The following is a 26,684-nucleotide window of genomic DNA, read 5'->3' as shown; positions in this document are numbered from 1 at the left end:
GAATTGAATACTCAGTGAAACTTGTTGCTACTCCTGCTTTTCTCGCTTTCTTCCTCCTGGCTGTACTGCTACTTCATTATCTGCTCCTCTATCTTGATATTTCCCTCCCCATCTAACTCCCCCTCTCTCCTCTCTAATGACAGTCAACAAGGCTGATAGGCTGATATATTTACACTGGTGGCAAGGGAGGAAGAAATCATCAGCCAAACCCTGTCCTGCCCCTGGGCTCTGACAGGCGGGGCTTGGAGGAAACCCTGGCCGCTTAGCCACTCCCAGAGCAGGGCATATCTCTCTCTGCTGTCCCTGGCCCTGCTCAGATCTCACAGCTAGATGGGACCAAAGCTTTCTCAGGCCCGCAGACTCACAGACACACTCCCACATCAGCTACCGGGGGGAGAGTGAGCGGAGAAGAGAAAGCAGCAGACAGAGTGGAAGGCTGCTGCTGGTGTGCATGCTGGCTGAGAGAAAGACAAGAAAGCCAGTGTTTGTTTTGTTTTGGGGTTTGGGTTTTTTTTGCTGTGCCACTTTTCCTCTAGATCTGTTGATGAGCCAGGCTGGGTCAGCTCTGGGTCTCGTCTCAGTGTGGGGTTCAGAGGTCGGGGTCAAAGTGTCACTGCTTCTTGAGTGTGCGTGGCTATTTTGCAACTTTTGAACACTGGAACTGTACTGTAAGCATTATGACTCTTCTGGGCTCTGAACACTCCATACTAATACGAAGCAAGTTTAGATCGGGTAAGTCCAGTGATGACTGAAACGTAACTTTTATTGCTTCTCTGTTCTGTCACAACTTATGAACACTTTCTGTTTACAGCTGTGTTTATTCTCCGAAGCCGCACAAACAGTTTGTCTGCCAACAGCATTTGAAGACAATTCTCCGTACGTTGTGTCATTCGTCTGTCTTCGCGGATGAGTTGTGTTGATAGTCAGAATGTGCTCCTCAGTAACAGCAGCCGAGTGACAGGTGTGTGTAATATACAGTGCTGGTATGTGATGGCACGAGGAATAGCAGAGGGAGGTCGGCGTGAGTCAGAAAGCTTCCCGTCACTCTGTCACAGTATGATGGATTTACAGACGTGATGTCCATCAAACTCCTTGTAAATGACACGACAGAGAATGATGTTTCAGACAGGTTAGTGCACTTGTTCAGTCCCAGTCACTAACGCTCTGCTGCTGCTGAGGAAAGCCAGTCAGACTTTGTCGTTTTCAGGCTTTGATAAAAAGAGATTAGAGGTCAAAGGTTATCTAAATATGGCTGCATTGGAAGCTGCGTGTGCCTGAGCATATCAAAGCGGGAGGAAGGGTCTGGACTACAGCACTGACTTAAACTCCTTCTAATACACATCAGATGTTGGGGATTTGTATCCATCTGTCTCCTTCACGTACACAGACTCCTTAATTCCGTCACTTTCTTATTCCCACACGCACTTTCCTTAGTTTGAACATACTTTGTCTAAGCTTGCACGTGTGTGTTTTCAGTGTGTGTAGTCTGAGCAACACTGCCACCTCCCTGAGGAAATTGCAACTGATCGTAGCTGTTCAGCTTGTTCTACACTCAAAAAGCAGCTGCTTCAAAGCGGTGGCTGTAGTGGCTCTGGTTGCTACCTCCAGTTTGCCTGTGAGCTGTAATTGCGTTCCAGAAATGGCAGGCTAAATGATGCTTTTCCTTTGATTTGTTTAGAGCACATCAGTAGGGTGGGAAATGACCCCCAGTGCTCTGGGGAGCATGAGAGGCTGGATTTACTGCATTCAAAAGCAGCATAAGGCTTTTCATGAAGGTGGCTCAGGGTCTGTGTTGCTCTAACCCTTGTGCTATAGCTTGTTATAATACAACACATATGTAGAGATATTGTCCTTATGCCAAAGTTTGCTTGATATTACAGTCACAGGGGTTAATGCCGCCTGATAAAAGTGACTGCTTGAGCTCATTTATGAGTGCATGAGTGAAATGTTGTGCGTAAGCGAGGTAAAATTGCCCGTAAATGTCTCTGTGATAACTGCTGATGGCAGGGGAAGTCGAAGATGATCTGGTGTCAAGGATTTACAGTTTCTTTAACGTGAAGTAGCTTGACTTACACTTAGTGAAAACCAGCGATTGTCACTCTTATGCACCATGCTTAAACGGCAATCAAACTAATCAAAGCCATGGGAACTGCTGCCGCATGGTTGAAGCTAAAAGGAAAGATAAAGATCTCATTTAAGTGCTCCCCACGGAGCGCCGAATCTGAGTGTGTGAGGTACTGACGAGTTCTCATGCTGATTTGATTTAGAGCTCAAATGACCACAGTCCATGCTCTTAAGCTCAAGGCCATTGCATAATATTATGACAGAGACGTCAAATGCAGTGCCACATGTTGACCATATGTAAATCAGCAGTGCATACATGTGCTGTCTTTAATATATAACTATTTCAGACCCATTTTCACTTCTGATCCCAAATGTATAAAACATAAACACGCTGGATGTTTTCAACCTGGATCACCGAGAAAATCGAAATAGTAAAACAGGAAACTTAGTTTGATGTTCTTTTCTGAGCTGGTAAACATTTGATGTGGTATTTGTCACGTTTGAAATATGATCTGTGAGTTTATCAGTTATAAGCAGAATAAGCCTTTCACTCCACCAGTGTCTTCTGTAAAAAAACAAAAATCCATCTGACCCACAGCAAAAAAAGAACAAAATAAACAACAAACAAAAAAGTTATTAACTTAGCTTAAAAGAAAACAGGAGGAACCAGCAGTCTGCACTAAATGGATACGCATACCATGTAGGCAGTCACATGAGAAAATTTGTGGGTTTAGACTTTGTTTAGGAAAGTCCTTACTGAAGAAATTATCGCTGTTCTAGAGCCTTCATGACACTCCTCCAGGCGCTAATTGCACCAGTTATTTTGAAGTATTATTCAATAAGTGATCAGAATAGGCTGTAAGTATAGAATCACTAGTCAAATGATATAAAAAAGAATTTGCTATAATAACCTACAATAACATTTTAAAAAACACTTTTACTTTTTTTGTAGAAAAAAACACTTTTGCTTCTCTTTTAGTAAATCTCTAATATTAAATGCTGCACTAGACTAGCACTAAATTAGCTATATTTTTTCTGTCTCATCTTGCATTTATAATGCTGTGCTATAACGAACGTGTCACCAGGTAAAATTGCAGCAGAATTCTTGTCTCTTCTGACAAAGTTGGTAAAAACTTACGAAATGAGAGACTACCCCACAACACGCTCCACTGACAATGATTTGCAGTCTGGCGACACATAAAAGCACTTACCTGTGTTTCTGAACTCAAGTGAGATTTTTTTCGCCTTCTTCAACATACATCCAAATCTCCTTACTACCCCACTGTTCACTATGAGTCACTGTCAATGGAGCCGCTCCAGAAACTGTACCTTAATGGTGGAGCGTTGGCTCTCCTCCACACAGGTCCTGGCTCGCATTCACAAACCTGACTCGAACTGTCCAAGACGTAGAAATAAAATATGCGAGTTGTGTTTTAAGGTGGATTTTCACTTTATGCAGAGGTATTAGACTAAAATAAACTTAATACTTCATTTAGGAATACCTGTTTATTACAAGTTATACAGTTACACCCATATATCTGTCGTGAACACATTCCTGATTGCACTAAGGGAAAGTTCAGGAGGATTCATGTAACAAATGCAACCAGTGTTGGAGCTTAAGTGTAAAAGTGATGTGTTATTATTATCTTGTTTTGTTTTTTTGTTCTTTCTTCAGTGTGGTGGCTGTGAGTGTGTGAGGCACAGAACAATAAATCACAGTATCACTCAACTGGCTTGTGCAATTATCAGCACTTCACTGGTGCAAACCAAAGCCAAATGACAATTTATTTACACTATAAATCTGAAAAATTGGGTTTGTCTGTCCTTTATTGTCAAGAAAGCCCAAGTTAAAACAAGTGTCTTCAGTTTCAAAGTCAACATTCAGAGAGGCGTAGTATGGTTCAGTGATCTGTGATTACATAGCTTGGCTCTGGCCCACTTTCTATAACATGTATACTCTGCAATCAGGACAAGCGAGCCTTTGGTCTCAGCAAAGCTTTTGGGGAGAAAGAGCAGATTACATGGCAGCTGCTGTGCTTTTCCAATTACAATTATTGATAACCTGTCAGTGAACATAATAAAGAGCAGCTGATGTTTCACCTGGCTTTTTCCAAGAAAATTAGAGACAAAATTTGCACGTACGACCAGATTCAGGCTATTCAGGCTGATTGTTACGTTAGCCCGGTATCATGACATGATGTTTGGATAGCGCACTGATTTCCGTAAGTCATCTTGTTCATTCAAATGCATGCTTTTAGGACACCTATTTTTTATGAATACATATAATGCTGTGTTTAAATCAAATTAAATGAATTTTGCATTCAAATTTGTTCATATTTGATCTCTGACAAATGTTTCAGGCGTATAACTCTCTCCTAAAAGTTTCACAGGTTATCTGCTTTTGAAGAGAAAAAATCAAAGAGGAAGTTTCTTCAGCTCACAATAACAGTCATTCTGTCTTTTATCTGACGATAAAATTATTTTATTTTTTAAAGCCCTTTTGCTAAAGCATATAGAGCAGGGGAAATAATTATTTGATCCCTTACTAAATGTGTAAGTTTACTTACCTACAAACAAATGGACAGTCTTTAATTTTCATGACTGTCATTTTAATCGAGACAGGATATCAACCAAAAATCCAGAAACAACACAATGCATAAAAATAGCAAATTACTGAGTGAAATAAGTATTTGATCCCCTACGATCCAGACAGAATTCTGGTTCCCACAGATTGTAATCAGTCTGATCTCAGTGCATTACGTGTATAAATTACACTTGTCACAGAATCAATTTCTTCCATTCTAACCTCTCCACCACCATGGTCAAAACCAAAGAGCTGTCATGTGTCCCTGGACAGGGTCCCTGGACAGGGACACATGGGTGGAATGGGCTACAAGATCATCACCAAGAAGCTTGGTGAGATGGTGGCAACTGTTGGTAGAAATATAAAAACATCATCAGTCACCCTCAGTCTGAAGCTCCATGCAGGATCTTGCACAGGAGAAGCTTGTTAATAATATGAAGACGGTTGGACCACAGTCACCAAAAAAATACTATTAGTAACACACTACACCTTAATGGGCTGAAATCTTGCAGCATCTGCAAGGTGCCCCTGCTAAAGAACATGCATGCACAGGCCTGTGAACGCCTAAATGATTCAAAGAAGGCCTAGGAGACAGCGCTGTGGTCAGATGAAACTACAGTCAAGCTCTTTTTTGGCATCAACTGTACCTGCTGTGTTTGGAGGATGAGAGGATAACAGAAAGAACATCATCCCCACAGTCAAGCATGGAGGTGGAAGCATTATGTTCTGGGGCTCTTGTTCTGCTAAGGGTGCAGGACAACTTCAACACATTGAAGGGCCAACCGATGGCCGTGTATCACAAAATCTTAGACAAGAACGTCCTTCCCTCAGCCATAACTCTGATAATGTTCGTGGAGTCTCCAAACCTCAATCCTACCGAAATTCTGTAGATGGAGCTGAAGCTTTGAGCTGCCATGCAGCAGCCAAGAAAAAAAAGAGTTTCTATAAAAAGGAGTGGGCCAAAATCCCTCCTCAGCCATGTTTTCCTTGGGGAACAAATACTTTTTTGACTCAAAATACAACGTACATTTGTAACTTTTATGTCACGTGTTTTTGGTAAATGCTGGCAATGCTATCGGCTACTTTCGTAGGCTACATTTAACTACATAGATTCATAGCATAAGTATAAATGAATGCTTTAAGTTACTGTTACATTACTGGCATACTGGCAGTGCTAAATTTTAAAACGAAAATGTTGCTCTTACAAGGACTTAGCTACCCTCAGTACTGTTCAACTTAAACTGTTATTTTTAGATTCAAATGAGTGCAAGCTTGTTGAATAAAAATCATTTGGCTATAGTTACATTCCATCTGTCACCTGGTCTTAAAAAAGAAGAGACAACATTTGCATGCAGGAAAGTGCTCATTTTTCCTTGTCAGAAATTGTATCGGTTACATGTTTTGGTAAGCTTCCAATCGGCAACTAATGCCTTCATTTGCTCTTTGGGATGTCGCGACCGGCAGGTCACGACCCCCTCGCTGTAAACTAAAGCAGATGTCAGATGAAGGGAAGGGCCTGGTATTACATAATGGAGGTGCTCTCCCATGAGAGACCTGTGATGTGGCGCCTGAGCTCGCTGACACACAGTCAAACTGTTAAGAAAGTTGTTACATGACATCAAAGCTGGAAGGCTGGAAGAAATTCATAAAACGTGTGATTGCAGCCAGAGCTGCGTGAATATAAACCACCTGAGTGAGATAATTAACAATAGGGGAGACAGAAAGTGATTAGGACCGTGCAGGAAAAAGGGAACATTTCATACTTATGTGTCGGATCCAGGATCTGACCGGGAGACCTTCAGATAATACTGGGGAGGGAAAACACACACAGACAAAGGAAGAAAGAGAAAGCAACAAAATCACAGACGCAGTCGACCAACAGACATTGAGGAGTTTCTATGTTTATGACCTTAAACTCCCACCTAGACACCCCCCCCCCCCCCCAACCCACATCCACCCCCCACACACACACATGCAGGGCACAGTGAAACGTGTGCGCATGCTGTGGACCACACACTGCAGAGCAGATCTGTTTAAAAGCCAGGAGCTGTGTTTATCATTCCCTACATCCTGCTCACAGAAATATTTGTGAGCAAGCTGCGCTGTTTTGTGTGTGTTTTCTGTATGCATATGTGCACATACGTATGTGTCCATGTGCATCTGTTCAATGACTACAAATTGACGCTGGAAGCTTTTCATTCCAGCCCACAGACAAAGTAAAACTATGCTAATTCAGACTTTAAGTTAGCATTCTGAAATACCGATTTAAGTGGCTTGTATTCTCAGCCTCTTCCTGCTTTTTCTCTGTCCCTCTCCTGTCTCTCCATACCTCTTTCTCACCTTCGCTCTTTATCTGTCCTCCTCTTCCTCCTCCTACCCCCAACTTTAGTCCTACAGTTAAGACTTCAGCAGAGGAGGACACGAGAGCAGCTGGCAGACCAAGGCATCATGCCTCGTGAGTAACACCTTCCAACATGGAGCTGTTGCACATCCAAACACACACACACACTTGTACTTACATGCTTTCAGACTTAAGTGTGAGTCAGACAGTCAGAGGCAAAAAGTGTGAGAAACTCAAGCATGTCAACTTATCACACTTGTCCCAATTAGCAATTAGATACAGAGGTGAAAGGTCAGTTCCCCCGACTGTCTAGCTGTTAAAATAATGTAGGTTTTATCTGTCCAAAAGATAAATGAGTGTTCTGCTTCCATGCAAATACGAGGTTGATAGGTAACTAAATTTTTTAGATTCATTTATGTAAGGCACTCCTTTAACATTAGACTTGTTCCATTAATAACAAAAATATTAGTGAGCTTTAAAACTGTTTTTAATTAATTTTGGGGTTTTTTTTCAATAATTTAGAGCAGTGAAAAAACAAATATTGCGTGCTTTGTCCTCGGGTGTGTGGTGGATGGCGCAGTTCACTGTGGGAAATATGAGCAGTTACTGCATTTTTCAAATTTGCCCTAGGTCCCCTTGGCTCAATCAGTATTATTTTGAAAATCCAGGAATGAGGTTGTGAGAAGCACCAACTGCCCGAGTTTCACATGCATCGGATCCTTGAGTCTGACATACTACTTGACATTTAAAGAGAAAAGGGGAAAAAAATAGTTAGATGTAGGCCTGAAATGAAAACTATAACAACAGATACCAGCTGTTAGTCAAAAGAGAGACAAAAAGAAAGTGATCCACAGCCTCTCATGGACAATTTTTCACAGTACATATATGTTACTGATGGACATGTAACATGAATCCAGCTGTATTAAAGAGAGAAAGCAAAATGAAACAGGTAGCAAAAACACAACAAAGCACATATCTAGATAGTGGAGATGAATAAATCCAGAACCAAGGAAAGCAGGTGGCTATATGCTACAGAGCAGAGGAGAAAGAGATGGCCAGATAGTGGCTGCAGCCCGAGAACAGGCAGACAAGATTGTAAGTGACCGCCGAGGAATGCTCTTGTGCTGGAAGAGGACATTCGGCCTCAGAAGAAACAGCTTAGGAGGCCAGATTCACAAGAGGTGGCACCTGTTTACAGCACAGCGCTGAGAGGCATGCCCAAACACAACAACCAAGCGCGCAGGCCGCATTTACAATAAAGAGCTTTGTGCTTTTAAGAGCACGTAAGTCATAGTGATGAGAACACGTAGACCTGACTGTACTGAGCAACCTCTTAAATCTTCACCGTTGCTGCAATTGATGTTCCCTCCTTTTCTTCAGGTCAGCTTAGTGGATGTTTGTAGCTTTTCAGGTTAGCTGTGACTGCCAACACACGCCACGCGAGAGATAAATTTCAAATATTCATGAGAAAGTAGTTTGTTTAGTGTGCGACATTACAACACAGCAGACAGCTACTCATAAAATCGAGATTTTTATCTATTCCTGTTACTTTAAAGCATCTCGTAAGTCATCTCGGGAAACATGGAATTAGTGAGCCATGCAAGCAAGCTGGTTTTGTTCCCCCCCCTCGATTCCTTGCCTGTAGAAACAACAAGGGGACCGGGTGACCTGGACTACAGGCTGGGGATTTGTTGAATGATATCTCTGGCACCGTTCGCCATTTCACAGAGGCTCCAGCCTCAAGATAAACCTCTGGTAAGTGTGCGGGGGAACGGAATCCAGAGGCCCGGCGAGCCCCTATCAGTTTCTAGGAGTCTGTCACAGATAAGGCAGCAACGAGAAACGCAATTGGCCAGCAGGGCTCCAAGCACTCTTTTAAAAAAGAAATTTCAATTGGCTGTTTATCTCTTGATTGCAGGCGGTGGTGCAGATCTGAGAGACGTTGCAAGGACTCGTATTTGCGCTGTTTGTCATACACCCACACACTAGATGTCTTATCGTTCTTCAAAACATCATCCGTCCGCCCCCCAAAAAATCCGGCATTTCTGAGGAGGGCACAACATCCTCCTCCTCCTCCTGCGGCTGCCGCTTCTGCTGCTGTCGATGTGATCCCTCAGATGCTGGTTGACTCTGCCTGGCTGTGTTATTCCTGCTCGGGGGAGATGGACACGGCACAGGGTCTGTGTATATATTACCCAGGGAACATCTGGTGTTTATTAGACTATTCAAGAATCCGCCACGGCCTCTCGGGCCCGACTGGCGTGTGGCCTGCATGGGAGCACACACTGTCTGCCTGCTGGCCACAGGTCTGACTTGACACACACATACAATCTAATATTTCCCCATAAAGATAACAGGTCTGTAGCTGCAGGTTTACTGTGCTCTCTGTTGCTTTAAAATGTTCATTTCCACAGCAGCAGGACTTTAATCCTCAGTAGATGGAACCACAAAAGGAATCATTCCAGCTAATGCACCAAACCTCTCTGTGTAGTGTTTACGCATGACAGTCAGCAGTTAAATGTACTGCAGTAGGTTTAAAGAGCACTGTATGTTTAAAAGTGAGCTTCAGACTCACCCGATCATGTTACATTAGACCAGCGCAGTCGCATCGGGCCAAGTTCTAAACAGACGATAACGCCGACGTGACCATGACAGCAGCTGATGCTTCTCCACTCTCCCTCAGAGGAATGGGGCGTGCTGCCACAGCGGATCATCTGTATTACCCACCTCAATGTTTTTCCTTCTACTCAAATTGAATCTCTTTTTTTTCTTTTCTGCTCCTTTTCTTCTTTTCTGCTCCTTTTCTTGCTCCCAACATTGTTTTTTTTTTTTTTTAATTTTTTATTTTAACATCCCCTCACCCCCAACCGGTCACCGCAGATGAGTCTGGATCTGCCAGAGCTTTCTTCCTGTTAAAAGGGAGTTTTTCCTTCCCACTGTCGCCAAGTGCTTACTCATAAGGGGTCATCTGATTGTTGGAGTTTTCTTTGTATTATTGTAGGGTCTTTGCCTTACAATACTACAGAACTGTGGTTGTGATTCGGTCCTATACAAATAGAATTAAATATAATTAAATTTAACTTTTTTCCTGTCCTTCCCCTTATTGAGTTCAGAATTTGTCTGTGTTGAATATTTTTCTTTTTTTTATATATTTTTCTCATTTTCTTTTAGCCCTGCTTGTCTGCCTGCTCTTTATGTTGTTCATTCTCTGGCAGTATCAAAACTTCTAACATACAATGATGATTATTCTTAATCTACTTCATTGTCCTCTCTTTTAACATATTTCTTTCTTCCTCTTCTCTTCTGGTTTATCTTTCTTATTTTCAAGTCAATTCAATTTTATTTATATTGATATAGCGCCAAATCACAACAACAGTCACCTCAAGACACTTTATATTGTACGGTAGACCCTACAATAATACATACAGAGAAAAACCCAACAATCATATGACCCTCTATGAGCAAGCACTTTGGTGACAGCGGGAAGGAAAAACTCCCTTTTAACAGGAAGAAACCTCCAGCAGAACCAGGCTTAGGGAGGGGCGGGGCCATCTGCCATGACCGGTTGGGGTGAGAGAAGGAAGACGGGATAAAGACATGCTGTGGAAGTGAGCCAGAGATTTTATTCTCTACCTCCTGATACTGCTCCTTCCTTCTTTCTGTGTTTTCCTTCCTCATTCATCCTGCTTTAGTAACGTCTGCCTCTTTCTTTTTTCGTCTTCTTTTGTCAGAGATTGATAGATGTCTATTTTGACTGAGACCTTTAGCATAATATTTGCTTTATCTAAAGTTTAAAAATGCCTAATATTTGAACATTAATCTTGATTTTGATGAAACCCATTTTTCCTCTGAAGCATTACATTTCAGATCCGTTTTTCATCAGACACTAATACTCTCTCTAACTTGTCCAGCACAAAGCTCAGTATCATTCATTTCTTTGTTGGCGCTGGATCCTATGTCATCCCTCTGAAATATCCCACTAAAATTATATTTGACCAAATAAGTGCTGTTGCTCTTTCTTGGGCTCAGATAATCAAACTGATCTGGTGCGCTCTCCGCACTGCTTGGTAATCAGTCCTGCAAGTGCTGCGGACAGATTGTAGGCCAAGCCAGGTTAGCTCTGGCCCTGATTATTTATCCAGGATTTAACAGAGATAGATTGTAGAAAGTTGAAAATCTTACCCACTGCAACCCTTTAATTAGAGCCTCTCCATTTATTTTTCTAGTATTCAGACTGTACTAGGAGTAAAAGCAGCTGGACTGATATTACAGCTGATCCAAAATGTAAATATTGATTATTGAAGGATAAAAGAAGTGTGGAGATAGCAGCTGAATGCAGAAGTGTGTAGATTAATAATGATATGATAAAAAGGGAACAGAGGTTTAAATGGAAGACCATTTTACTCTGGAATTTAATAAACAGATGAGGAAAAACCCCTGATATCACTTCAAAATGATTGTGGTTTGTTACTTCTAAACATCATCTATAACTTTGGTTACTGTGGGTGTTGTAAAGACAACATTCACAATAAGATGAAAAACTAAAGTCTGTATTAAAAAAGCATACACAAAGAGTTATTTGCCATATTCTCATAATTACTGACATTATTGATATAATATTTTTAAATATCACAGTTGTCATCCATACATGGTTATAAAGATACCCCAATCAAGTTACAGGTAAATGTTCTGTAAGGAAAGAAAGAAAAAAAGGAGGAATAAAGTGTAGAAATATTATGAGCAGAATCTCTCTGCGTACAGGAAAAACAGATCTGCTGTTATGAGTTCATGGTGTGCTGCAGGCGCATTCCTAAAATGCAACGTTCATCTTTTTGCTACTGAAAAACTGCCTTGTGACCTTAACTTGTCTTTCAAGTAAGGCAGTGGAAGCGTGCCAGCTTAACCGCCGAGTTGTGCTTTCTCACAGCTTGCTCTTGAGACACGAAGAAATCATCTGTGTTTATAGTCGTAGAACAGACACACCGAACGGTGGAGAGGAGGAGAAGGATTGCATAAAAATGCAGACACAGAGCCCACGCTCATTAATTGCAGGACATTATCCCACTTATAGATGACCAGTGGCACTGTCAGTTACTGAACAGCAGCAAAAATAGGTTACCTGAATCCTCTAAGAAATGACCACAGTAACGGTGTATTGAAGGATCAGGTTATATGGTTTGTTTTTAAATGAATTTCAACATTAGTTCAGAATTGTTTGAAAGTTATATCTGGAAGATGCTCAAGATCGTTACTGCATACTTATCAGAGATCTTTTTATGTTAGCATTTAGTATCAGGGTAAAGTGGAGCCATTATTAACTAGCTTATGGACTCATTATACACTGATCAGGCATACCATAATTCGCACTGACAGGTGAAGTAAATAACATTTTGATGATCTCTTTCATGTGTGTTTTTGTCTTTTACCCTTAAACAGTAACTGGGATACTTTTGAGAAGCAACCCTTTCTTATAGAAACAGTGTATAGAAAGGCACAGTAGTGTCTCTGCGATTCCAAGGAGGAAAAAAAGCAAACACATCATTGTAGAAAACGCTCATAAGTTGAAGATTCGTGTACTACTCTGGACTCTGCAGACACGCGGAAACCGTGACAGAGCTCATCAGCTGAGACATTTATACATCAGAGCTTCTCGATGGCTGCGCTGACATTAACGTACCCTAATCTAATCTAAGAATACCATGATGACCATGTCGTGAGTAACAAATGCTGCACTGTCCAACCCGAGAAGAAACAATAGACGTTCGTCTTTCTCTTATCATGGCACCTGTTACTGGGGTGGATATATTAGGGAGCGAGTGAACATTTTCTCCTCAAAGTTGATTGGTTAGAAGCAGGAAAAATGTACAAGTGTATGGATTTGAGTGTGTCTGACAAAGAACGAATTGTGACGGCTAGACGACTGGGTCAGAGCATCTCCTGTGGGAGGTTCCCAGTCTGGAGTGTGCATTGATTAGCTGAACACCAGGATGCACTATGGGAAGAAGGGAAGCCAGCGGACGCAGTGTGATGCTTTGGGAAATGTTCTGCTGGGAAAACTTTGGTAATTCGCCCTGCCACAAAGCAAAATGGTTTGAGGAGCACGAGTTTGAGGAGTTGACTTGACCTCCAAATTCTGTTGCTAACAGCTTGGTACCAGATACCACAGCACACCTTCAGGGGTCTAGTGGAGTCCATGCCTCAATAGGTCAGGGCTGTTTTAACAGACTAAGGCAGACTGGGCAATATTACGCAGGTGGTCATAATGTTATGCATGATCGGTGTAAGTTATTCTGGACAACATAGACCATTTTAAATCTTTAAAAGTAATAACAGTCACTGTCAAACAAATGGAATAAGGATCTTTGTGATCACGGCTAAAGTGCATTATATCAAAGTATACTTTCAACTGCAAACATAAAAATATACTTTTAAGCATGTACTTCATTACTCTCCACTCCTTTAGTGTAGTGTTTCCCTGGTGTGTCCCATGTCGTTCATGTTGTGGTCCTGCTCTGTGTTATCCAGACCCGGCCTCAGGCGGCCCCAATCTGGAAGCCCAGCTGAGGCTAAAGCGAGCCCAGCTCGCCGAGGACTTGAATAAGAAGTTGGCTCTCAGGCCAGGGCCCATGGAGCTGGTGCAAAAGAATATCATTCCCCTAGACTCTGCCATCACGATGACAGGTATCAGTGGAGAGACGCCGCCACGTGGTGTAACCCGACTTTAACACCCGCTGCGCCTTAGCCTGTGCGTTTATATGCTTGTGTGTTTGGAACTAAACTTTAGGTGTAGAGTTTGTTTTGTGTAAAAGGGCCCTTCTAACTGACTGACTGTGTGTATACTCATTAATTAGGCAGACTGTAAGCTACTCAAACAAGCATTGTACTTGAGTGGACTGCACTGCTACGTCGGTCACATCGTTTAGTCTTCTAAGAGGAGAAATGGATTATTCCAAATGATAAGACCTTCAAAGGGTCTGCACAGATCAGAGTCTTCAATGCATCACAACCCCTTTTGTTTTTCTCTCTGCTGGAGAGTCATGTGCTAAAGTCAAGTTTATAGGTATGAGCAATGATATTTCTCTTTATTTTAACCTGGTCTATTTTTGCATATGTGAACCATGCTAATGTTGCACCCTCCAGCAAAGTCTATTTTGGGAAAATATTACAGTGTTTCAGGAAACGGAATTTTAGAGGAATTGTTTTAAACACTAAAATTACTAAAACTATTAATTACTATTACTATTCCTTATTTCTATTAATAAAACACTGGTATTACCACAAAATATGAGGGATATAAACCATCTGAACAAGCATTTTTCACAACCTGGCAATGTGTTCTTGTTTATCTTTCTGATCAGTCAAGCTTTGTAAGGCATATCAAAATGCATTATTCAAGTCAAAATTAGAATTCTGGTCTTGATTAGTGGACCACCTATGCATCAAAGTATTCTTCTTTGTACGTTAAATTTGAATGCCTTAACAGCGACGAGGGCTGTTAAAATGAACATTTGTGTTTGTAGCCAGAAAGAAAGAAAGAAAGAAAGAAAATCCATGTTAAAAAAAAAAAGGTGCTTAGCAATCAGCATTTACAAATGTCTACTATGGACTCAAGTGTTTGAGGAGTGCTCTTTGGTGCATCGTGTATGCTTAAACAAAGATTTAGCACTGTGTGAAGCGCAGGGCTGGGGCTGTCCCACCGCGCCGCTCACATCTCACACTGTTTGGGCCCAACATGTTACTCACTCTCTCTGTTCTTAGCAGTGCAGCGAGTGTTCTTTAGACTCTGCTGTTTTAGCGGTTTTATGTTTGCCTCCTTAAGCTTCCAGTAAACATGTTGCACAAAGGAGCCGGCAGGCTGCGGTCAGCTGGTTTATAATACCTCTGCCGGAGAAGGGGATCTCCGTTTATCGAGATGAACAGCAGCTGTATTTGGGTCCACCCTTTTTCTTTAGAAGTCTGCGATGTGTGTGCGTGTAGAGTGCATCCTTTGCCGCATGTGTGGGCGTACCTGCCTGTATGTTTGGACCTATCTGCTCATCCTCCCCCCCTCTTTTGTCTGTGCTCTGACTGGCTCCAATCAGCCACCTACAAAACTACGTGACAGGACCAGGCTGTTGTGATCCCCACCCTGCCCCCCTCGCCTGCAGCATTAACCCCTCACCTTAAAGCTCTATATCTCCCTACATAACACTCTCAGTGATTGTTTCAACCTCTGTCCGGTAATTTTGGAAACTGCCTGACCCGCCATAGCTTGTAAACCAGCCACTTGAAAAGAGGAAGCGTACGTGGCGTGCAGATTTCCTGTAATTCTGCCAACTCAATCTCCCGGTGACAACAAATTATCTTAAAGAGTCCTGGACTGTGTGCAGCAGAGCAAAAATGCACCGAGTAAATTCACACACAGACCGTGTTGGTGTTTTTCCCTACAGAGTTAAATGTGAACAGGTGGGAGGAAATGGCATTTAAGACAATGCTATTTACTAAGCTGTGCGGTAAGCTCGCCGAGTGTGTGTTTGTGTGTACTGCAAGGTCATAGAGTTGCACAGAATGGACCTGGTACTGTGATGGAAACCAGAATCTGTTCCTGGTTGTCACATGTTTGGATACAAAAAGAGAATCTTATACCTCTCAGCGCGCGCACACACACACACATGCACACACACACACACACACCCCTGGCTCTGTCCCTTCAGCTCCATTAGATAGTTGCTCTTAACTACCCCAATCAAAGCTGTGTTCCCTATCGGGCCAGCCAATCAGGAGCGTTCTAGAGGTAAAGTGGTTGTGTGAGTGTCTTACCCACACAGCGTAACACCTCTGAGCTGAGTGCTGTACTAGGTGTGAGTGACAGGCAGTGTATGAATACCTCTGCTCACATACATTGTGTGCAGCATGCAGTATGCATCCAACCTGCCAAGGAACAAGTAAAAAAAAAACGCATAACACTTTAATGTAGCTTGGTTCTTCAGCCTTGACGGGACAGAATTAACCCACTATGACAATCCAGGGTTGTGCTGTTCTTAAAATGCACCAAGAAAATTGGTATAAAATAAAATAAATTTGAAAACTTAAAACTCAAAACATGGTTCTCAGCGCTGCCTAAAAACTGTTCTAAAGGACGGTCAGTTCTGCCTTCTCACTTTCATACGTGGTCATTCTAAACTGGCCCTAAATACGATTGTGACTATGAATGCTTATTTGTTTCCGTGTGCCAAAAGTTCCATAACTTTGGTGCTAATCCAAGAAATACCAAACTGCATTAGAAAAAAAATACTTGGACTGATCAGTATTTCTAAAATAACGCTACACATCCTCAAGATTAGGTTGTCACCTTTAACAAACTGACAATTCTTTATATAAGAAATGTAACATTTTCATTTAATTAAACTACTGTATTGTAAACTTATTACATCAGGAGACTTATCCCTTCCTGGTCCTCGGCGTCTGGGTACATGCTGACCTGGAGCATGTACAGATGTGAAAATGGTCCAGTGGTTTGTGGGTTGAATGAAATGTTTTCTTGAAATGGTGTTCAAGGCGCTTTGGAAAAAGTCTGCTGTCATTTGGTTTGTGGGACAAAGGTCTTACCTTATCACATGTAACTAAAGCCTGGTGTATTTAAAAATACAGAGCACAGAATGATTGAACTTCCATAGATACAGTGCTGAGGTAACATAACAGCGTGTTAAACTGAGAACCGTTTCCACTAAAAAAACAGGTTGAGGTTGAACACAATTGTCTTGTGACTGGTCATTTGCTGACAGTCAGCCGGCTGGAGGCAGCAGTACTGATTAGCTGTTTCAATAATTGTAATATCCAGGCTATAAACAACTGGAAGGAACATATTAAAGCATGTTATTAAAATGTGCTCTTATACAATTATCTTATGATAATTGCATATCGATGATGACTGTGACAGCTTTATACTTGCTTTGGTTTTAGTTCTGGTTAGATTTTGCACTTTAGTCTAATTCACCTATCTATGTTTTTCCAAATTTTCTTCACAGATTGTACTAATGTTATCTGGAATTTTTTTGAGCATAGTAATATTGTAACAGCCCTGATTTGTGTCTCAGTATGCAAATGAGTTAGATGGTACATCCCATGTCAATCGTATCAATGCTGCTAGACACCGTTAGGTTAGGTGATCTTTAAAGTTTCTGTGTGGATCATTTCCTTTAGGCTGTGGTCACACTGTGCAGATTTCTGTTATGTCTGATAACAACGCACGCCTGGCAGATTAAAGACGATCTGAATGCATTCTGTGTGCACTTACAGTTTTTGTTTTGTTTTGTTTCTAGGTGTAAAAGGGGTCTAGGCTGATAGATATTACATCGCTGACACCCCCACGTATCTCTGTTTTTGTTCTTCTTGCAGTAAACCATGGTAAGCTCCCTAAGCAAGAGGACTCCTATGCATTTGAGGAGGACAGCAGCAGTGAGAGTCTGTCTCCAGAGCAGCACCACAGTGATGAGTCGCAGGGTTCGGCCTGCCCTTCATCTGAGGCTGTCGGCAGTACGGCCTCCTCCTCGTCCTCACCTGCCCTCACCAGCCCACGACAGGTCAAAAAAAAACACACAAACACGCCTCCTCTCCTTTGTTCTATCCATTTCTTTCACTCAAGCTCCCACACTGAGCAGCTATCATTACCACCAGTTTATTTCTGCTGCCCTCCTGCGGTAGCAGAGTGAGCTGCACATCCTCTGTTTTCCACTGTTGGACTGAGTTGGCCTAGGCAGGTGTCACATTCCTGCATGCTGAGCCATGCTGGCGGCACAGCTGCCTTTATATGCTTGCTGCTTACCTTTCACTCACAGTGACCTCATTCCAACGGTCACCAACAGAAACGGTCCCTTGACTGAAATCCGTGCCAGAGCACAATTGTTTATATCTCTTAGACCTGTGCCTCTTAAATGTTCCAACTGAATCATCATCCCTCTGTGCGTCATGTCAGTCCCAAAGGTTTGTTTAAAGCTTTTTGGAATACTTTTGCGGAGGAAACATCAATACATGAGCATTTTTAGGGATAATTATTCTATTTGGATTATAAACTGTCAAGCAGTCTCCCTGTCTGTTCAATTTACCTTTATAATCATGAAGAAGAAATGAGAAGAAAACAGATACAGTCAGAGCAAAATGCATGAAATCTAAGGCAACAATAGCAAAAAAGTTGCCAAAGACTATAAAATAGCCACGTAAATACAATCGTTCACTTTTATTACATCCTGCCATGTGCTTGTTTAGTATTGTTTGGAACCAGATGTCTGTCAGCAGAGTGGATACGATAAAACAACTCCAAGGTTAAACCTCTTTGAGTGAAACTGAGCTCAACAGACCAGTTTATCAAATGAAGCAAGAAGACAACTATTCTTTACATCTAAACTGAAACACTTTATACTTTAGTAATTAGCAGTTAGTGCGGTCATGTAGTGCTATCCATGATACAGTGAATCCTACTGACTATTTGTTTACTTACCAACTCGTTTTGACATTGTTTGTGGAACATTTTGTACCTCACAGAATATCACATTATTAGACTGCCTTTACCTGTGTGAGGTCATCATCAGTGAGTCCTGAATCTTAACCTTAATCCTGTGTTTTGGAGACAGACAAAAAGTCTGAACACTGAAATGACTTTTTTGTTGTTTTGGGGGGGGTTTGTTCCCTGATTGTCACAATCTAGGAGAACTTTTAAAACTATCTGATAACAAGACCAGTGTGAAAACAGCATTTCTTTAACTTCAGCGTGGAAAAGTAAATGTACTTTGTTTTTATTTGTGGATAGGGTGGTGTAAGCAGAGACCCCCCTGATCAAAGCCAGGATGAGGGGCTTTCTGGTGCTAACAACAGCCAGACTACTCCCCCAATACCTGTTCCTGCTATCATCAAGGTCAGTTTGTCATTAAACTCACTATCATCTGTTTCTTAACTTTAACAATTCCAGTTCAAGCCATTCAAATGCCTAACTCAGACCTTCTCGTCCTCTCTACCACCAGTCTAAATCTTCCGACAAGAACCGTCACAAGAAGCCCAAAGATGTGAAGCCTAAAGTCAAAAAGCTCAAGTACCACCAGTACATTCCTCCAGACCAGAAGGCAGAGAAGTCCCCTCCGCCCATGGATTCGGCCTACGCCCGACTCCTCCAGCAGCAGCAGCTCTTCCTGCAGCTGCAGATTCTCAGCCAGCAGAAACACACTCATGCGCAATCGCAGACGCAGCAGTCGCAACAGCCGCATACCCACACTCCGCAGACGCAGGCCCAAGCCCAGTCTCAGACTCAGGCTCAGGCTCAGCAGAGGCAGCCCACTTTCAGCTATCAGCCCCACACACCAGCTCACACCCAGAAGTAAGTAGAGAATATATCTGACGAAATCTCCTCAAATTATCTACTGCAAAGTTGTGTATGGGGGGTGGGGGGTAATAAAAGTAATGCTACATCTTACTCTTAAGTGTGATCCAAAACAGTAAATAGTACAAAAAAATGAACTGAAAGATTTTAAAATGATGTAGATTGGGGAAGAAATCTGGGATCTGATTACTTTCTGTAGGTTTGAGCCATGGTTAATGTCAGAACAATAATAAACTCCTTACATCTGCATCAGTAAATATGAGATCCAGCTTTCAATTTACCATCTTACATACTGCAGACCCATGTATCACACATGTATCACAGTGAGATAATCAACAACATGTGGTGCATCCACCGATGTAAGCAGTCAGAATGTTTTGGCTCATCAATATATATATATTTACTTTTGGGTAATCTTCTTCAATTGCTCCATTCCAGAGGAGTCAGTGAGCAACTATCGGCTTGTAGTTCCAGTGCCCCGTCGAGCACAGCCAACAGTAACTCATCCTCTCCAGTCAAGAACACATTCCCCAACCAAAGCAACATCTCACAAGTCAAACCTGGGCCCCTGCCATCTAATCTGGATGACCTAAAAGTAGGTGATACTAGAGAGGAACATTCTGACAATCTCCTTAACATACATATGTAATCCTTTTTATTCTCCTTTTTTTTCTTTTGCTCTGCAAGGTTTCAGAGCTAAGGCAGCACCTGCGTATTCGTGGCATGCCTGTCTCAGGCACCAAGACTGCCCTCATCGAGCGACTCCGGCCCTTCAAAGACTCCAACACCGGCTCCTCGCCCTCGGGATCCTCTGATATCACCACCATGACCTTTCCTGTCACACCCACAGGGTCCTTGTCCTCCTACCAGTCCCCATCCTCCTCCAGCGCTCTGTCCCAGGGAGGCTATTACCCGTACCCCAGCACCTCCTCCACCCCACCCATCTCGCCGGCCTCCTCTGAGCTGTCCCTCAGCGGTTCACTCCCCGACAGCTTCAGCGATGTGCCCATGTCTTCGCCAACACAGTTTGCCCTTCATCCATCTCCTGCCCAGCTCGGCGTGGAGGATGGCTTTGGGGGAGGAGGAGGTGGCAGCATGGGTGGGGCAGGTCAGAGGATGGGGGAGGTTGGTGGTATGGATGGTGTAGAAGCTGAAAAAGATAAGATGCTGGTGGAAAAGCAGAAAGTGATCGAGGAGCTGACGTGGAAATTGCACCAGGAGCAGAGACAGGTGATGATCTGTTTGATCATGGTGGATCTTAAGAGATTGAAGGCATTTCACCTCTCATCCGAGGTTCCTCAGGTCTAAAACCAAAAGCTGGACCCATGACTTTTTTCACAACTTGGGCCATGTGATTACACACTGATTAATAGGTCAGTGCTTCTTGAATGAGAGGTGAAAAGTCTGCTTTTTTTCAAGCTCTTAAACCTACCACTACATGCTTTGCTAGTCAACAGGTGGATGTAAAGTAGAGAGATGTTAAAAAGGCTAATTTTCATTTATCAAGTCTATGTCATAGGCAGCCATGAAACTGCAGCATCTAATACTAATGCAACAATCAATCATGTTATTATTTATAACGTATTGAGTTGTAAATGGAATGCTCTGTGATCATGCTTATTAGGTTGAAGAGCTAAAGATGCAACTCCACAAGAGAAAACGTTGCTATGGAGCAACACAGGATACTGTCCCTCCTGCATCTCATCCTCCCATGCACCACCAGCAGCACCAGACACCAGCCATGATGGGGCAGCATTTTTTTGGGGTGACTATCAAGCAGGAGCCTTTGTCTTTGTCCTCCAGCTGCCCTCTGTCCTCCCCTAAACAGCCTAAGTGCCCTCCTGGTAGCTGCAGAGAGGATATGGGACACTGCAGTTCCTCCATTACCAACATGGGGGGCCCCGGGGGACCACAGTGTATGGATACAGGCCCTTCCTCTGGCAGCCCCACCGCTATGTCCACCTTCCTCAGCCCACAGTGCTCACCGCAAGACTCTCCTATCAGAAAATCTTCCAGCAGCCCACAGCCTTCATCTCCTAACAACCCCTACCTGCTGTCTCCTCAACTGGGGAGGGATGGCTGTAGTCACCCCCACACCCAGGGCAACAACAGAGCATGCAACATGCAGGTATGATGCCTTTATATTTAGAATGACCATTTTTACTGACTTCTATTAGATAATATAATTAAAACAAGACGCAGTATTTACTTTTAAGGGAATAGTTTTGTATTTTATATATATTTATTTTGTTTTCTTTGTTCTTTTCAAATGTACTTTGAGATGTTTACCTTGAAGACCATGGTGGATTTGAGACAATAATTTAACCAATGTTTTAACATATTTTAATATGACCCCACTTTACACCCCTACGAAGTTTTATCAAACTATCCTGTTTAGAGACAGAAAGAATGATATGGATGCAAACAAACGCTACCAAAAACATAACCTAATCAAGGTTTGTTTAGGTATTATATTGCTATTTCTTTATTTTCTATAGATATTCTGATTTTTATTGTTTTTGGTTTTTTTTAGCATTTATATATTCCTGTATTTGCTGTCATGAGATCACCAAAATCATTAGGCATCATCATCATCAGTGGGCTGCATAAGTAAATGTATATTATACAGGGTGGGCCATTTATATGGATACACCGTAAAAAAAATGGGAATGGTTGGTGATAACTTTACCATTCACATAAAAGTTTGCCTCATCACTGAACAAAATCTTCTGCGTGAACTGAGGGTCCTGTTCCAATTTTTGTTTTGCCCATTCTGCAAATTCTGTGCGCCGATCTGGGTCATCCTCATTGAGATGCTGCAGTAGCTGGAGTTTGTAAGGGTGCCATTTGTGAGTAGCTAATATCCGCCGAAGGGATGTTCGACTAATGCCAGTCTCCAGTGACATGCGGCAAGTGCTACGCTGTGGGCTCTTGCTGAATGAAGCTAGGACAGCCACTGATGTTTCTTCATTAGTGACAGTTTTCTTGCGTCCACATTTTGGCAAATCCAACACTGAACCAGTTTCACGAAACTTAGCAAACAGTTTGCTAACTGTAGCATGGGAGATGGGTGGTCTCGTAGGGTGTCTTGCATTGAAATCTGCTGCAATGACCCGGTTACTGCGTTCACCAGATATCAACACAATTTTGATCCGCTCCTCACGTGTTAACCTTTTCGACATGTCAATGGCTGTCAACAAAGAGAAACTTGTAAATAACTCATGAAAGAATAAAGTTATGTTGAAACCAAGCACACCATTGTTTTTCTTGTGACATTACCAATAAGTTTGATGTGTCACATGACCCTCTTCCTATTGAAAAAACAAAAGTTGTATCCAAGATGGCCGACTTCTAAATGGCCACCATGGTCACCACCCATCTTGAGGAGTTTGCCCCCTCACATATACTAATGTGCCACAAACAGGACTTTAATATCACCAACCATTCCCATTTTATTACGGTGAATCCATATAAATGGCCCACCCTGTAGTATAAAAGTTAAAGAAAACCGACATAATACTTATCTAAATTTTTAAATGTAGGCAGCCACCAACTAGCACAGAAACATATGTAACTAGCATTAGCTTTTACAATTTCCCATCATCTGCATCTCTGAAAACATGTTCAAAACAGTATATGTAAATATTTATTTCATATACAAAATGTGCTCTCTTTAGTTTAGGTGGGTTTTTTTGCTCTTTTCTTCTTTTGTTGATTTCTAACGTGTTTGGGGCATTTTATTTTTGGCTAACTATAGATGCAGCAAAAGAGTGGTGGTCCGCCTATAAACTGTTCCTATCCTTCCGACCAAAGAGGTCTTCAGGGAGTCTATCCCAGCTCAGCTGACTGTGGCCTCAACAACAGCAGCCCTGCTAAGGCTGAGAGCCAGAACATGCAACCAAAGGTAATTTTCTATCCACATGACCAGCATTTTACAGCATTGTCACATCAGCATCATTTACTTCAGCTGAATCATCTCACATTTATGTTACTGTTTTCCTTTCTTCTCTCCATTTGTGGCCTGTCTCTGTGTATTATTGTCTTTTGTTGTGAAGTTCATTTTGTCATAACTTCATATCAGTTTTCATCATATATTCCTTGACATGTCAGTGACATTTCCTTTACAAGACGACAACGCCAAATCATTTTTTAGAGTAAACTTTTCACTGTGATGAGATTTTTTAAACGTGAGGGCCTAATTTGGGTAAATCCCCCTATAATATACTAATGTCACTTTTCACCTATTTCCCATATAGATGTCAGTTTTGCCAAAGTGCCAGGTCCCTCCCCCTGCCTTCAGTAGCTCAGATTCAGATGCATCTGACTTAAGACAGCCCCCATGCTATGAGGATGCAGTCAAACAGGTAAACTCAAATCCATGATAAAATTCAGTAGAGATGGCTGGCCAGAAATTTATTTGACCTTTTTTGGCGTTGCTCTCATTCCACTCTTCCTCCTGTGGTCTGTCTTGTTTTTTCTTTCTTCTATTTTTATCTGTGTTGTAGTTTTTGTTTTCATCCATCGCTTTGTTCACTGCACTTCTATAGCTATTATGACAACAGCATTATAGTGATTTTTTTAACCATCGTAATTATGTAAAAAAGAAAATGTTACAGTCGACAAAATATTTTATTCATTATATTAAACTGTAAAAAAAATGCCCTACAGTGTTGTGAAATGGCTTGTTTTGTTTGCACATACAAGGGATTTTTCCCCTTAGACATAAAAAGGTTAGTAAATAATTAATAATTATTAGACCACTTGTTGTAGCTCTACATTTCTGACTATGAGCAAAACTAAATTTCTGTTACCTTCTTAATTTTGGCAGCGACGCAAAATAAAGCACAACTGAATTTTTTTAAGCCAATTACAATATTTCAGTTTCTCTGAAACAAGCAAAAAAAAACCTCTATCTTTTAAAGCTAGTAAAAGGGGCCAAGTCCCATTTTAGGAGCTAGAAAGTTAAAAAAAAAAAAACCAACAAAAAAAACCAAAGACAACCAAGTCTGTGTTTTAAGTGTTAAAAATTTCAGCTGATAAAAGGAACGCACTTTTTGTTACTGTTACAGCAACTGACCCGAAGTCAGCAGATGGATGAGCTTTTGGACGTGCTCATAGAGAGTGGAGGTAAGGATTCATTCTATAGATCCTATTGGCTGAAGATGAAAGCATTTGAAATCACTACCTGTTGTTCACAGTCTTACCTGACACATTGAACCTGCTGTGACCCTCCCTCCTCTCCTCTTTCTCTTCAAGAGATGCCAGCTAACGCCAGAGAAGAGAGGGAGAGGTCCTCTGTAACCAAAGTTATGCCTCACATTACTGTGTCCCCAGGGTGTCCCGGCCTCCTCATCCCGTGGTTTCACCGACATTACGAGCACCTCTCCCCCACCCAGCTCCCTTACGACCACGCAGCCAATCACGTCACCGAGAGCCACCCAGACACTCTGCTTGGCAGTCCCGTCGGCCGCGGAGGGGAGGTACCTCTTCTTAAAATGGCAGCAGAGGATGGGGGCCAGGAAGATGAAGGGAAGCGAGAGGTTGATCGGTACAGCAGCCCTCAGAATCACCATCACTCTCATCATCCACAACAGGACAAACTTCTGAGCAACCGAGATCTGATGGACACGTCTCTCTCGGCCATCAGCAGTAAGGCGTCTGCCAACCCCGAGGTGCAGGGAATGGTCAGCATGACCTTTAGTGAGACGCCTTGGGAGACAATGGAATGGCTCGACCTGACACCACCCAGTTCTGCCACTGCCTTCAGCATTGCTCCACCCAGTGCACCCAGCATTTTTAATGCCGAGTTCCTGGATGTAACAGACATTAATTTGAACTCTGCCACAGACCTTCACCTGGAGCACTGGTAAAAACAACACTGTCCCTAAAGTGCTGGTTAGCAGCATACCAGCCATCGAACTCAAGACACCAGCTTGCAACTAGCTGCACGGACTTCTGATATTAGCTATGACAATACCAAAGACCTATTTAATTCTGTTCTTAACAGCTTTAAATGTTCACATGTTGCTCCTTGCTATGATCCAGTGGAATGTATAACCATTAGCAGATATCCAAAAGCTGAAATCTAAGCCAGAAAATTGAACAATTGTCATATCCCAACCTTTCCACTTCACTGAAATGTGGTTCTTATGTTGTCGTCATACTCAAAAACTAAAGACCTGGTGCTTTTTGGCATGATCTTGATGCGCTCAACTACCAAGTACTTATGACAGCGGACATAGTGTCGGAAGAAGCGTTAATGTAACTTAAAAACCTGATTACAGTACTTTACGCCAACATTTAATACAGTATCAGTGCTATGACTTGAAGACACAGTTTGACTTTCATTGTATACTTTGAGTTATATATTTGTACTGGAAAAAAAACCCAGAGAGGACTTAACAGGTGAATTGGAGAATTGGATTGCTTAGTAAAGGCCATACTGTAAATATCAAAACTGACAGAGATAAGTTGCAGTCTACATATTATGTCAGAGGTGTGGAAGAACATACAAACAACAAATCAAATGCTTTCTGTAATCACTTCATCATTTGATGTAAATATGATTTTTTTAATTCACTGTGCACCTCTAGCTTAATAAACACTTGTCACAGTTTGCTTGAGCTTAGTATATGTGTATAGGTTAGGTCATTTGAAGGAATCTTTTTGTACTTATTTGTTTTCCACTATTATCCACAGGATGACACCTTTAAAAGAATTATCTTATCAGTTTATATCAGCAGCCGAATACTGCCTTATTTGCAACAGCTTTTTATTCCCAAATTTTAATATCAAATGACTGCTCCCCTGGAAGTTGTTGACTGATGTGATTTAGATGGCTCCAACCCAAGTAAGTTATGTAAAGCTCACATCTATTTTTTTTCTCTCTCTTTTTTGGTCATTAAAAATGCCAGCATTTCTGTTCCCATTTACATTTATTTATTTTGTGCTTTTGTATTTATACTTGATCCTGTATTTATACATTCCTTTAAAACAGATTGGGGCTCTATATGATGTATGAAAAAAGTACCATTATCGATCACTGACATTTCTTCATTATTAGTTCTCTTAAGAATGTGATACAAAGTAAAAGAACCACTTTGAAAAGCCATGTTTTCCTAACTTACTTTTCTTAAAAAATAATAATAATAATGATTTGTAATTGACAATTCTTAGCACTTGTTAATAGGATGATGTAATATATTCAAATGTTTACTGTGAATACTGGATATTAATAAAGAATAGACTTTCACAAAAGCCAGCCTAGATAAACCTATTATGCACAGTAGTTAACCTAAGGTGAGAATGACAAACTCAGAAACGAATAAGGTTTTAGTTTTGATTAG

General features: G+C 41.7%; 1 protein-coding gene across 1 annotated transcript; it reads left to right on the top strand.

Moving 5' to 3' along the window:
* The first annotated feature begins 7,068 nt into the window (after positions 1 to 7,068).
* Positions 7,069 to 26,260, top strand: myocd (myocardin). Its single transcript, XM_063481871.2, has 10 exons — positions 7,069 to 7,103; positions 17,367 to 17,551; positions 18,775 to 18,879; positions 18,986 to 19,335; positions 19,777 to 19,933; positions 20,026 to 20,568; positions 20,963 to 21,466; positions 23,096 to 23,242; positions 24,408 to 24,465; positions 24,595 to 26,260. The coding sequence occupies exons 1-10, from the start codon at positions 7,097 to 7,099 to the stop codon at positions 25,206 to 25,208; spliced, it is 2,670 nt and encodes an 889-aa protein (XP_063337941.2). The 5' UTR covers positions 7,069 to 7,096; the 3' UTR covers positions 25,209 to 26,260.
* The last annotated feature ends 424 nt before the right edge of the window (positions 26,261 to 26,684 follow it).

This window comes from Pelmatolapia mariae, linkage group LG8 (assembly GCF_036321145.2).
Source record: "Pelmatolapia mariae isolate MD_Pm_ZW linkage group LG8, Pm_UMD_F_2, whole genome shotgun sequence".
In the NCBI taxonomy this organism is placed as follows: Eukaryota; Metazoa; Chordata; class Actinopteri; order Cichliformes; family Cichlidae; genus Pelmatolapia; species Pelmatolapia mariae.
Note: the sequence above shows the minus strand (reverse complement) of the source record. Positions and strands in the feature narration are given on the sequence as shown.